Consider the following 14,557-nt stretch of genomic DNA (forward strand, 5'->3'; position numbering starts at 1 on the left):
ATGCAGGTTAGCAGAAACACACACATACTTCTGAGTACATGTTTAGCCGGCATATGTAGGCATTTAACCTCTGGATGGCTGCCCAGAGTAGAGCAGTCTGCGCAGGAAATTTAAATTCAATGAAAATGGTATGTGACTGATTGTTATACATTGTTGTACATTGCCATGGGGTGATTTTGAAATACCACACACACACACTTTTACACACACTCACAATTCGATTGCACAGGTCTGAGTATTTCAACCTGAGGAGTAACTTTAACCAACACAAGCAAACAGTTCTCTCAATTCTGACTGATGCCATCAGACAAAAATGTACAACAATCAGCCACATACTATTTGCACTGCATTACATTTCCTGCACAGGCTGCTCTGTTCTGGGCAGTCTTGCAGAGGTTAAATGCCTACATATGCCGGCTAAACATGTACACAGAAGTCCATGTGTGTTTCTGATTAACCTGCATGTATATCAAAGGAAGCTGAGTTTTGTTACCCACTTCTGTGCTCTTCTCCCTGCTCATATCTATTCTCCTCTGAGAAAATTAAGAGAGCATACTTAGCCCAGTGAGGGCTGTGATTGGCTCTTCGTCAGCGTTTAAGCACTGTAGCTGTATAAAACCCCAACTGTGGGAGGAGGCTTCACTAAGACAGAGCGTACTACTGACTTACTGAGAGGACTACCAGTCATAATATTACAACCTTTTCCTCTGCGCTCAAAACCACTGCAAATCATTCTCCTTGATTTGGATTTAGCAAAGAGGCAACATGTGTAAGGGATTAGCAACACTGCCTGCAACCTGTATGAAAAGGTAAGATGGGTATTTTAGTTGATTGAGGTTGTTATTATGTTGTTTTAGATCACTAGTAACAGACATGTAATACATGTGAAATCCTAACAAATAAATGATGTATCTGTACTGTAATGGGAGATTTTCAGACAGTAGTGTATGTTGAATACAAGCCTTGCGTGTCAGGCATCTTGGTTCTGCTATAATAATAGGACACACGTCTGTGTCTTAATTTGATATTTATACATTCTGTAGCCTAACACTACCCACTCTACTTCTCCTCCCTTAGTGCCAAAGACATCAAGCACAAGATTGGATTTCTGCTCCATAAGCCTGAGGTTCCACCAGACAAGGAACAGATAAAAGAGAAGACCAACATTGCCAAGAGGTGAGTGTACAGGAGAATAATCAATCAATCAAATGTATTTATAATGCCCTTTTTACATCAGCCGATGTCAGAAAGTGCTATACAGAAACCCAGCCTAAAACCACAAACAGCAAGCAATGCAGATGTAGGAGCACGGTGGCTAGGAAAAAAACTACCTAGAAAGGCCAGAACCTAGGAAGAAACCTAGAGAGGAACCAGACTCAGAGGGGTGGCCGGGTGGAGATTATAACAGAACATGGCCAAGATGTTCAAACGTTCATAGATGACCAGCAGGGTCAGATAATAATAATAATCACAGTGGATACTGTGAATACTGAAACCTTTTAACCTTGAATCTGTTGATTGATATATAATTTATTTATAAAGGACATTGAGACAAGGGAGACCTGTTGTATGAGAGCAGCAAACAAACACTTAATTCTAATCATCATACATAATATTGAACAACATACCAGATATCATAGATAAAAAAAGCATTCAGGTTCTATTAAATGAATGTATCACACCATGGGGAATGATACTCTCAAGGCAATAACCAGTGTGCACGTAGGTAAATAACTTTAATGCAGGTTGATTTGCTGTGTTGAAGTCCTCCCCCTAGGAAACATCTGCTGTTCCTAAACTAGTTATATATATATCCAGCCTGACCTTTCCTTTCATTAGGACTAACCTAATTTGTGTGCTTGGAGTGAAAACAAATAAATGCAACCCCTTAACTATCTTCACAATTTACAGTAATGCAGTGGTGTAAAGTACTAAGTAAAAATAGTTTATTATTTAGTATTACTTAAGGTGTTTTGGGGGGGTTTCTGTACTTTACCATTTTTGGGGGGAACTTACTTTTACTTCACTACATTCCTAAATAAAATAATGTACTTTTTATTCCATACATTTTTTATTCCATACATTTACACCCAAAAGTACTTGTTACATGATGAATGCTTAGCAGGACAGGACAATTCTCCAATTCATGCACTTATGAAGATAACACGTGGTCATCCCTACTGCCTCTGATCTGGCAGACTCACTAAATACAAATGCATCGTTCGTAAATTTAAATATCAAGAAAATGTTGCCGTCTGCTTTGCTTAATATAAGGAATTTGAAATGATTTATAGTTTTACTTTTATTTTTGATACTTAAGTTTATTTGAGCAATTAAATGTACTTTGATACTTAAGTATATTTAGAACCAAATACTTTTAGACTTTTCCTGAAATAATATTTTACTGGGTGACTTTCACTTTTACTTGAGTAACTTTCTATTAAGGTATCTATACTTTAAGGTATCTATACTTTTACTCAAGTATGACAATTGGGTACTTTTTCCACCACTGCAGTAATGTTAATAAACTTTGATAATCTGATTGCAGCTAGTGTGAAATAATGTACTTAAGGACAAAAACTGTAAATTGTACTTTTAATACTTAATTGACATGTTTTAGTGTGCTTGGTTACTCATTAACTCAAAGAGGTGTATACGGTATGGTTGATGCTCATGGAAAACACAGTGGCTTATGTCCTGTTGTAAAGAGCATTATGTAAGATGATAGATATGACATCTGTTTGTATCATTAAAATATAGGCCGTTAGCAATTTGCAGGTCAACAACTGTGGGATATCAACACACAATGGATGTACTGAAATCCGACCTGGGTTCAAATACATGTGTATTTCATTATGTGTTTTTAAATAATAATTTTCTGTGTATTTGATTATTTTCAATCATGTGGCATTAATTTCCTCTAAGTAGCCTACTTTCAAATTCTTATTCCAAATACTTTTTTCAAATACCTGGGTCAAATGTATGGCAGTTTGTATTTTAGTATTTTAAAATACATGACAGTAATTTCCAAGTGTATTTCCAAATACATTCCAGTATTCAACTAATTGTCTTTAAAGATAGATCATATCTGAATACTTACTTCGAAATGTATGTGAAAGTAATTAAAGAGTTTCATTACATTTTCAGAAATGTTGGTAAATTAGCTTTTATTCTTTTAAGAACTTATAAAAGAGATTGGTGTGTTATTTCACCATTTAATTATGAGATTCATTGTTCAATGACAGACATGTATTTGTTTGAAATCTGTCACTTGATAGTTTCATTTCAGAGAGACAAATAATAATGTTTTGTTGCAAAATTCTAAATATCCGCCTCACTCTCAGGAGGAATAAGTAGTACTGCTAGGTTTTACAGTCAAATGTAATGAAGAACTTTATTTTTTATAAAGAACTGTACAAATTATACATTTGTGACATCATTATTACAATTTTTTCTAAATGAATCAATTCAATTTTATGAGATCTATTTGAAAATATTTACATTTGAGATTTTAGTATTTTAGCAGATGCTCTTACAGTTAGTGCATTCATCTAAAGATAGCTAGGTGAGACATCCACATATCACCGTCAAATACAGAATATAAACATTTCATTCCAGCTAAACAATCAATATATAACGTTTTACAACAAAACCCATTCATTTTGTGATATCCAATTGGTAGTTAGTCTTGTCCCATCAACTCCCGTACGGACTCAGGTGAGGCGAAGGTCGAGAGTCGTGCATCCTCCGAAACACGACCCCGCCAAGCCGCACTGCTTCTTGACACAATGCTCACTTAACCCGGAAGCCAGCCGCACCAATGTGTCGGAGGAAACACAGTATACCTGGTCACCGTGTCAGCGTCCGCCACAGGAGTTGCTAGAGCACGATGGGACAACCCGGCTGGCAAAACCCTCCCCTAACCCAGATGACGCTGGGCCAATTGTGCGACGCCTCATGGGTCTCCTGGTCACGGCCGGCTGCGACACAGCCTGGGATTGAACCAGGATCTGTAGTGACGCAGCTAGCACTGTGATGCAGTGCCTTAGATTGTTTAGACTGATTATGCCCTTTCTCTGGTTTTAGAGTTTCACCTGCTGATGTGGAGAAATGGAAACTGTCCTTCAACAACCTGATGAATAGTGAAGGTGAGTTTGTCACAAATCAAAGGAGACATCTTATACATTAACATTTTAGTAATGTCGAAGACACCTTTATCCAGAGCGACGTACAGGAGGAATTAAGGTTAAGTGCTCAAGGGTACATTGACAGATTTTTCACCTAGTCATTTCGGGAATTCGAACCAGCGACCTTTTGGGTACTGGCCCAATGTTCTTAACCACTAGACTACCTGCCGCCCTACTAATACAGAATCGGGGAGTCTATCTTGCTCAAATGCGCTCAAATGTGAAAACACCTTCGATAATGGGATGGTGGTTTTATTAATTAAGAATTTGTAAAAAAAACATTTGAATGAAGCTCTCTGCTGCCCCTTGTATAGAACTCCTAAATATTTGTCAAAACTCTGCCACTACCTATTACCAACCCACAACACTAGTGTTACACCACAATACAGGACTACATGTTTTCAAACACTCTAACTTGAGTGACGTTCATATCTCTCTCTCCCTTGTCTCTCTGACCCCTGTCTCTCTGTTTAAGAGACTACCATGACGCCTGTGTGGGCTGTAGGGTACTTGGCTGGCTGTGGGTTGTTGGGGACTTTACATGGCTCTTCGGCTGTGTTCTCATGCTCTGGTCATGTGCTACGTGTCTGGAGGCAATGCTGGGTGGCCCCTGAGGGCCTGCTGCTCTAGTGTGAGTGTTAGCTAGCTAGCTAGCTGATGGTCCCTGTGGTGTCAGGCTTTCTGTGGGGACACGGAGTAGGAGCAACGGCCTCCTGAGAACCATCCTGGCCTTGACCTCCAACATTCCATAGCTTCCTCCATGACTCCCTTCAGAGGGATGCTCTCTGTTTCTCTCTTTAGGAACATTTCATTAGGAACATAATAGTGTGTAGCTTCACATAAATCGTAAAACCCAGCACCTGACTAATGTATCCTCTTTCTCTCTCTCTTTGTCTGTCTATCAGCTGGCCGTACGGTGTTCACTACCTTCCTGAAGGCAGAGTTCAGCCAGGAGAACTTGGAGTTCTGGAAAGCTTGTGAGAAATACAAAATGTCAGCCCCCAAAAATATGGCAGGTAAAGCCAAACAGATCTATGACCAGTACATCGCGGCAGACGCTCTTAACGAGGTAAAATGGAAATAAAAATTGGCTAAAACTTTCTCTTGGTAATCTCTGCTATCCCAACATGGTTTCATTCAAAGGCAGTATTCTGTGTTACTTAGACCTGTTGGAGTCATAGTACACTTATGAGTAATGACCTGGCTCTTTCCATACATCAGTTTTCTCCATTAATATAAAAGCTTTTAATATTCCTGCATGAGTGCCTTTGACATGGATTCTGAAAACACTTCATACATATCCTCTTTTTCCTCTAATGATTCCTCCCTTTCTAAAAGCACCTGTGGTTGTTCCTTTATGATTGCCGTTTTGGATTTTTATAGGGCTTTTTATGACACCTTTTATTGATACAGTATCCATGTTGTATTTCATTACTTATATATCTCCTTTTCCCTCCCCCTCTCAGGTGAACTTGGACTCAGCAACGCGAGAGGAGACCAGACAGAACCTGTCTAATGCCGGCCCATTCTGCTTCGACAACGCCCAGCAGAAAATCTTCACTTTGATGGAGAAAGACTCATACAGAAGGTTCCTCTATTCCAAACTGATCCAGGATCTGTCCCCGTTGCCCACCACCACCACCCAACTCAGTGCTCTGGAGAAAAGGGGAGGGATGAGAGGCTGTTCTGAGAGCGGTGGTGCATAGACAGAGATGGAAAGAGAGAAACATTGACAATTAAAGCACTCTGTCATAATCTGTGAGGGAAAGAGTAGGTTGTCTTAAAGAGAAAACATTGTTATGAGTGGGTGGATTTAGATTTTTTTCTGTCAGTTGTTCAAAATAACTATTTCAACAAGTATCATGAATTGCTTGTCTTTCAGACTAGGGTATGCTTGGAGAGGGAGAGAAGAAAACGATCAGAGATGTGATTTTCAGGACAAAATATCATCCTCTCTCTCCTGATTTTCCATTGTTTTGTAAAGGTCTACTTTCTTTCCATGTAATATCTTCCTGAGCTCTAACAAGAGTCAAATGATTCAAACAGGCATTTAGGCATTTCACTCTGGTCAGCTCCCTGTTTCCCCCCTGTCTGGCTTTCATCAAGGGCTCAAAGCTAAGTCATGCATGTACGCCAATAATGCTTTCCGGCTTGAAAATGCTCTTCCTCAAACTGAGTGTTAAATTAGATTATAGTTTATAGTTTATATCATTGCTTTACCTTAGGCTAGTTTGTGCACTGCTGAGGTGTAGCTCACTTGCCCTCTGTTAACCTGCCGATGAAGTCATGACCAGGTGATGTTTTGATTCAAAACACAGGGAAAAACAATGAGGAACTACCTCTCTATCCATCCCTATCCCACTTTCTGGGTGACCTGAACATTGACTGGTTAGCAACTAGCTGTCTTCTCAAGAGGAAGCTTGTGACTGTGCCTGTAATATGACTCAGGTTATCACTAAACCAACTAGCGTGCATACTAATAGTGTTGGATCTGTAACATCCATTTTTATATTGGTCATATCTTCACTAATGCTGCAGAGCTTTGCTCTAAGGCAATATCAGTTTCCTTTGGCTGTAGTGACCATAACATTGAGGCAATGACAAGGAAAGCCAAAGGTTGGGCCTAAAGTCATTTATTAATTGTTAATTCCAATTGTTGACAAGCATGCACCAGTTAAGAAACAAACTGTGAGAACTGTTAGAGCCCAATGGATTGATGATGTTCAAATAAATAATGCAAAAGAGGTGGCAAACAAGTCAGGCTGCTCAGCTGATTGGTTGACATACTGTAAACTTAACAAAAAGAAGAAATGATATTACCAAAAAAAGATAAATGACATAAAACACAATGGAAAAATACTTTGGAGTACCTTAATTGATGTCGTGGGCAGAAAACCTTTCGATATTGCCAGTCATTTCAATGACTATTTCACTAGTTAAGTGGAAAACCTCTGAAGTGAAATGACAACAATTAACAGTGAAACATCATGTTTTTGTATAAAAGATCTAATAATGAAAGAGAAGGATTGCTGTTTTTAATGGTCAATTTAGTGTGGGAGAGGTGGAAAAACTATGGTTATCAATCAGTAATCAAAAAAACACTGGGGATAGACAACCTTGATGGGAAACTATTGAGAATGGTAGCAGACTGTATTGCCACTGCTATTTGCTACAGTGCCTTCAGAAAATATTCACACCCTTTGACATTTTCCACATTTTGTTGTGTTATAGCCTGAATTTAAAGTGGATAACATTTAGATTTTTTGTCATTGACCTACACACAATACTCCATAATGTCAAAGTGGAATTATGTTTTTCAACAAAGAAATCTAATTAAAAATGAAAAGCTGAAATGTCTTGAGTCAGTAAGTATTCAACCCCTTTGTTATGGCAAACCTAAATAAGTTCAGGAGTAAAAATGTGCTTAACAAGTCATGTAATATGTTGCATGGACTCACTCTGTGTGCAATAATAGTGTTTAACATTATTTTGTTAAGACTACCTCATCTCTGTACCCCACACAATTATCTGTAAGGTCCCTCAGTCGAACAGTGAATTTTAAACACAGATTCAACCACAAAGACCAGGAAGTTTGTCCAATGCCTCGCAAAGAAAGGCTCCTATTGGCCAAAAAACAGTCATTAAATATCCATTTGAGCAGGATGAAGTTATGAATTACACTTTGGATGGTGTATCAATACACCCAGTCACTACAAAGAGACAGGCGTCCTTCCTTACTCAGTTGCCGGAGAGGAAGGAAACTGCTCAGGGATTTCACCATGAGGCCAATGGTGACTTTAAAACAGTTACAGAGTTTAATGGCAGTGATAGAAGAAACTGAGGATTGATCAATAACATGTAGTTACTACACAATATTAACTTAATTGACAGAGGGAAAATAAGGAAGCCTTTACAGAATAAAACATATTCCAAAACATGCATCTTGTTTTCAACAAGGCACTACAGTAAAACTGCAAAAATATGGCAAACCAATAACATTTTTGTCCTTGATACAAAGTGTCCTGGATACAAAGTGTTATGTTTGGGGAAAATCCAATATAACACATTACTGAGTACCAGTCTCCATATTTTCAAGCATTGTGGTGGCTGCATCATGTTATGGGTATGCTTGTAATTGTAAAGGGCTGGAGCTAAGCACAGGAAAAAATCCTAGAAGAAGACCTGGTTCCTTGCCCTTAACTGCACATACAGAACTAACATCAACAACACGCATGCTAGTCTTTCTTGGTTGAGGATTGACGAGAGAAGAACTGCTTCGCTTGTAGTTTTTATGATAGATATTACTGTGATGAAAATTCCAGATTACCTGCATAATAAAATAAGATTCAGCTCAGACACCCATACATATCACACAAGACATGCCACCAGTGGTTTCTTCACAGTCCCCAAGTCCACATGAGTTCATGGCAGTAGTCAGTTTTATACAGAGCCATGATCGCATGGAACTCCCTTCCATCTCCAATTACTCAAGCAAACAGCACAACTGAGGGGACACACACACATTTTTTTTGTTGTATTTCTTTGTTGTATTGTTTGTATCATTTTTAATTTGCATTGTTTGTATATCATAATCATTTTAATTTGCATGACTTTTCTTGTCTATCAATGTATCAGTGTTTTGTTACTTGTCATGTTTTGTGTTTTTTGTGGACCCCAGGAAAAGAAGCTGCTGCTTTTACAAAAGCGAATGGGGATCCAAATAAACAAATAAATAAAGTTAACCCACAGACAGCCAGGCCTCTGTATGGACATCATCAGAACAATTTCGATGTTGTCCCTCAGCTTCGTTCCACTGCATGAAGGTAGCAACTCCCATACAGAATGATATAATCACAGCATAACTTGCTGTGCTGAGCAACTTCTTCCATAGCTTTTAATACATGTGAATGGTCTACTTCAATGTATTGGTCTACTTTATGTCACTCTTCTTATTCAACCATTAACATTTAGCTTAAATATCCATGGCTGTAAGCTTTGTGTTCATTCTATGAAAACTGTTCCAATTATAGCTTTGTTGGTATTGTATATTGATAACATCAATCTGTATTACTTATTGTGAATGATTTATGTTGTAAAGTTATTGGCGATGGACAAGTAGGGCAGATGAACGTGTCTTATTAGGCTCTCATATATCATTGATATTGATACTATTGCTAATACAATTGATATAATGACAGTATATCATTATATCAATTGGCGGCAGGGTAGCCTAGTGGTTAGAGCGTTGGACTAGTAACAAGGGTTCTGGATACCATTGGGTTCTTGGTCAGTTCAAACCCCCAAGCTGACAAGGTACAAATCTGTCGTTCTGCCCCTGAACAGGCAGTTAACCCATTGTTCCTAGGCTGTCATTGAAAATAATAATTTGTTCTTAACTGACTTGCCTAGTTAAAATAAAGGTTAAATAAAGTATATGGTTCTGTGAGTTTTGATTACACATTACTCCTACTCCCCTCCAATTATGATAAATAGCTAGATATTCATTGTAATAATAATTTCTATATTTATTTTATGCTTCTATTCTTGACACGATTATTTATAATGTATTTGTAAATACAAAACTGTTTCACCGAGTTGTTTTTTCTGTTTAGTCACTTACTTTCAAACTTCCAAAAATGAACGAAAGGCTGCTATTGTAATACTTAACAGATTCTAAAAACATACCATGACTTCAGAAAGTATTCATACCCCTTGACTTACAGTACATTTGGAAAGCATTCAGACCCCTATACTTTTTCACCATTTTATTACATTATAGCATCTTCTAAAATTGATTAAATATGATTTCCCCCTCATCAATCTACACACAATACCCCATAATGACAAAGCAAAAACAGCTTTTCAATTTATTTTGCAAATATATTAAACAAAACTCTGAAATATCATATTTATATAATTATTCAGAACCTTTATTCAGTACTGTGTTGAAGGGCCTTTGGCAGCGTTTACAGCCTTGAATCTTCATGGGTATGATGCTACTAGCATGGCACACCTGTATTTGGGGAGTTTCTCCCATTCTTCTCTACAGATCCTCTCAAACTCTGTCAGGTTGGATGGGGAGCCAACCTGACAGCTATTTTCAGGTCTCTCCAGAGATGTTTGATCAGGTTCAAGTCTGGGCTCTGGCTGGGCCACTCAAGGACATTCAGAGACTTGTCCTGAAGCCACTCATGCGTTGTCTTGGCTGTGTGCTTAGGGTCGTTGTCCTGTTGGAAGGTGAATCTTTGCCCCAGTTTGAGGGTCTGAGCACTCTGGAGCAGGTTTTCATCAAGGATCTCTCTGTACTTTGCTCCGTTTATCTTTCCCTCATTCCTGATTAGTCTCCCAGTCCCTGCCACTGAAAAACACCCCCGCAGCATGATGCTTCCTCCAGATGTGACACTTGGCATTTAGGCCAAAGAGAGTCCTTTAGGTGCCTTTTGTTAAACTCCAAGTGGGCTGTCATGTACCTTTTACTGACAGGTGTGTGCCTTTCCAAATCATGTCCAATCAATTTAATTTACCACAGGTGGAATCCAATCAAGTGACTCTACAAGTCATCTCAAGGATGATCAATGGAAACAGAATGCATCTGTGCTCAATTTCGAGTCTCATAGCAAAAGTTCTGAATACTTATGTAAATAAGGTATCTGTTTTTTTATCTTTAGTAATTTTGCAAGCATTTCTAAAAACCTGTATTTTCTTTGTCATTATGGGGTATTGTGTGTATATTGTTGGGGAACATTTTAATTTAAAACATTTTAGAGTAAGGCTGTAACGTAACACAATTTGGAAAAAGTGAAGGGGTCTGGATACTTTCCGAATGCACTGCCTTCCACATTTTGTTGTGTTACAGCCTCAATTTCAAAATGGAATAAATCCACCCATCTACAATACCCTATAATGACAAAGTGAAAACATGTTTTCAGATTTATTTTCAGATTTATTGAAAATGAAATACAGGAATACGTATATACACTGCTCAAAAAAATAAAGGGAACACTAAAATAACACATCCTTGATCTGAATGAATGAAATATTTTCTTTTTAAATACTTTTTTCTTTACATAGTTGAATTTGCTGACAACAAAATCACTCAAAAATGATCAATGGAAATCAAATTTATCAACCCATGGAGGTCTGGATTTGGAGTCACACTAAATTAAAGTGGAAAACCACACTACAGGCTGATCCAATTTTGATGTAATGTCCTTAAAACAAGTCAAAAAGAGGCTCAGTAGCGTGTGTGGCCTCCACGTGCCTGTATGACCTCCCTACAATGCCTGGGCATGCTCCTGATGAGGTGGCGGATGGTCTCCTGAGGGATCTCCTCCCAGACCTGGACTAAAGCATCTGCCAACTCCTGGACAGTCTGTGGTGTAACGTGGTGGATGGAGCGAGACATGATGTCCCAGATGTGCTTAATTGGATTCAGGTCTGGGGAACGGGCGGGCCAGTCCATAGCATCAATGCCTTCCTCTTGCAGGAACTGCTGACACACTCCAGCCACATGAGGTCTAGCATTGTCTTGCATTAGGAGGAACCCAGGGCCAACCGCACCAGCATATGGTCTCACAAGGGGTCTGAGGATCTCATCTCGGTAACTAATGGCAGTCAGGCTACCTCTGGCGAGCACATGGAGGGCTGTGCGGCCCCCCAAAGAAATGCCACCCCACACCATGACTGACCCACCGCCAAACCGGTCATGCTGGAGGATGTTGCAGGCAGCAGAACGTTCTCTACGGCGTCGCCAGACTGTCACGTCTGTCACATGTGCTCAGTGTGAACCTGCTTTCATCTATGAAGAGCACAGGGCGCCAGTGGCAAATTTTCCAATCTTGGTGTTCTCTGGCAAATGCCAAACGTCCTGCACAGTGTTGGGCTGTAAGCACAACCCCCACCTGTGGATGTCGAGCCCTCATACCACCCTCATGGAGTCTGTTTCTGACCGTTTGAGCAGACACATGCACATTTGTGGCCTGCTGGAGGTCATTTTGCAGGGCTCTGGCAGTGCTCCTCCTACTCCTCCTTGCACAAAGGCGGAGGTAGCGGTCCTGCTGCTGGGTTGTTGCCCTCCTACGGCCTCCTCCATGTCTACTGGCCTGTCTCCTGGTAGCGCCTCCATGCTCTGGACACTACGCTGACAGACACAGCAAACCTTCTTGCCACAGCTCGCATTGATGTCCCATCCTGGATGAGCTGCACTACCTGAGCCACTTGTGTGGGTTGTAGACTCCGTCTCATGCTACCACTAGGGTAAAAGCACCGCATTCAAAAGTGACCAAAACATCAGCCAGGAAGCATAGGAACTGAGAAGTGGCCTGTGGTTATCACCTGCAGAACCACTCCTTTATTGGGGGTGTCTTGCTAATTGCCTATAATTTCCACCTGTTGTCTATTCCATTTGCACAACAGCATGTGAAATTTATTGTCAATCAGTGTTGCTTCCTAAGTGGACAGTTTGATTTCACAGAAGTGTGATTGACTTGGAGTTACATTGTGTTGTTTAAGTGTTCCCTTTATTTTTTGAGCAGTGTATTTAAGCATTCACTCCCCTGAATCAATACATGTTAGAAACACCTTTGGCAGCGATTAAAGCTGTGAGTCTTTCTGGGTAAGTCTATAAGAGCTTTGAACACCTGGATTGTACAATATTTGAACATTTTCTTTTGAAATTCTTCAAGCTCTGTCAAGTTGGTTGTTGATCATTGCTAGACAGCCATTTTCAAGTCTTGCCATACATTTTCAAGACGATTTAAGTCAAAACTGTAAGTTGGCCCCTCAGCAACATTCTATGTAATCTTGGTTATTAACTCTGGTGTATTTTCGGACTTGTGTTTTAGGTTATTGTCCTGCTGAAAGGTGAATTCATATCCCAGTTTCTGTTGGAAAGCAGACTGAACCAGATCTTCCTCCAGGATTTTGGCTGTGCTTAGCTCTATTACGTTTCTTTTTCACCTAAAAAACTCCCTAGTATACCGGGCTCCTCAGTGGTGCAGTGGTCTAAGGCACTGCATCTCAGTGCAAGAAATGGTGCCATAGGGCAACACACAATTGGCCCAGTGTTGTCTGGGGTAGACTGTCATTGTAAATAAGACTTTGTTCTTAACTGACTTGCCTAGTCAAATAAATATACCCCAAACATGATGAAGCCACCACCATGCTTGAAAATATAAAGAGTGGTACTCATAGTGATGTGTTGCATTTACTGCAAATGTCACACTTTGTATTCAGGACATAATGTTCATTTTTTCTTCAACATTTAAAAATCATGTTGAAAAACTATTATTGCACACAGAGTGAGTACATGCAACTTATTATGTGACTTGTTAAGCACATTTTTACTCCTGAACTTATTTAGGCTTCTAACTATGGATTGATCTCAGTATAAATATTGCCCTTACATCCCACTGTAGAGGTCACAGTGCTAGTGACAGAAGAGTACACGATATTTTTACTAGTTTATTACCACAGACTGTAGCTTTAATGTGGAAAGACAGTATTTGCATACGTACAGCTTGGCATATGAGTAATACAAAAATAGAAGAAGCAAGTGTAGAGAAAAATAACATGTTTGCTCGCTGTTAGCTTCTCACATATGTGGTCACTAACCCGTGTTAACACAAGCCATCATTAGGAAGATATGGTTTTACATCAGTGACTGCCTGATGCAGATTACCTCGATTAAAAGGTTGTTTGTGTGTCACTGAAAGCACAGTGAGTGGACAAGTATGTTGAAGGTTACCTTTTGCACAGGGTGCCAATAACAGTCATGCAAATGTTTTGGATCATAAAAGCTTGTTAGTTCAGAGCCACAGTAAATATATGTTTATTTATCAGAGAACTTTGGCTGTTCGAATCTACTTCATCTAGGATTGCGAACTCGGAGCAAGCTCGTTATGGGACAAATCATGAAAAGCATTTAACACTATTAACATTTCCATGATTCATTTCAGTCAGGTCGACCTCCTGTAAAATCCCCTGTGCCCGGATTCATAAAACATCTCAGAGAAGGAGTGTTCTGTAATGTCTGCTTCCAACTCACACCCTCAAACACGTAGATCCCCTGAAAGCAGCTCACTTTCCAGCCCACTTTCCAGCTCCCACTCTTAAACACTTAGATCCCCTTGACGCAGCTCACTCTCCAGATCCCAATCACCTAAATTCGAATCACCTGTTCACACACCTGTATGTCACTATTACACACTATTTAGTTCACTTTTTGCACACAATCAATGTGAGATATTGTTTGTTTTGTGACACACATCTTTCAGAGCTCTGGTTTTCCCGTGATTTACTCCTCTCCTGTATGATTGTTTTTGCCTGCCTCACCAACGACGCCTTTTGCCTATTCCTTGCCTGTACTTTAG

General features: G+C 39.6%; 1 protein-coding gene across 1 annotated transcript; it reads left to right on the plus strand.

Moving 5' to 3' along the window:
* The first annotated feature begins 451 nt into the window (after positions 1-451).
* On the plus strand, positions 452-9,620 carry LOC110521693 (regulator of G protein signaling 4). Its single transcript, XM_021599471.3, has 5 exons — positions 452-809; positions 1,078-1,176; positions 4,087-4,148; positions 5,093-5,256; positions 5,654-9,620. Exons 1-5 carry the CDS (start codon positions 766-768, stop codon positions 5,891-5,893), a joined length of 609 nt encoding a protein of 202 aa, XP_021455146.2. The 5' UTR covers positions 452-765; the 3' UTR covers positions 5,894-9,620.
* Positions 9,621-14,557: the final 4,937 nt, after the last annotated feature.

This window comes from Oncorhynchus mykiss, chromosome 4 (assembly GCF_057628025.1).
Source record: "Oncorhynchus mykiss isolate SJ-2025 chromosome 4, ASM5762802v1, whole genome shotgun sequence".
Taxonomy (NCBI): Eukaryota; Metazoa; Chordata; class Actinopteri; order Salmoniformes; family Salmonidae; genus Oncorhynchus; species Oncorhynchus mykiss.

Bases quoted from the DNA above. Each gene is read 5' to 3' on its own strand.
- LOC110521693 (XM_021599471.3), top strand. From the start codon at position 766: ATGTGTAAGGGATTAGCAACACTGCCTGCAACCTGTATGAAAAG. The intron at 4,149-5,092 runs GTGAGTTTGTCA...TCTGTCTATCAG, and splicing joins CAACCTGATGAATAGTGAAG to CTGGCCGTACGGTGTTCACT. The intron at 5,257-5,653 runs GTAAAATGGAAA...TCCCCCTCTCAG, and splicing joins CGGCAGACGCTCTTAACGAG to GTGAACTTGGACTCAGCAAC.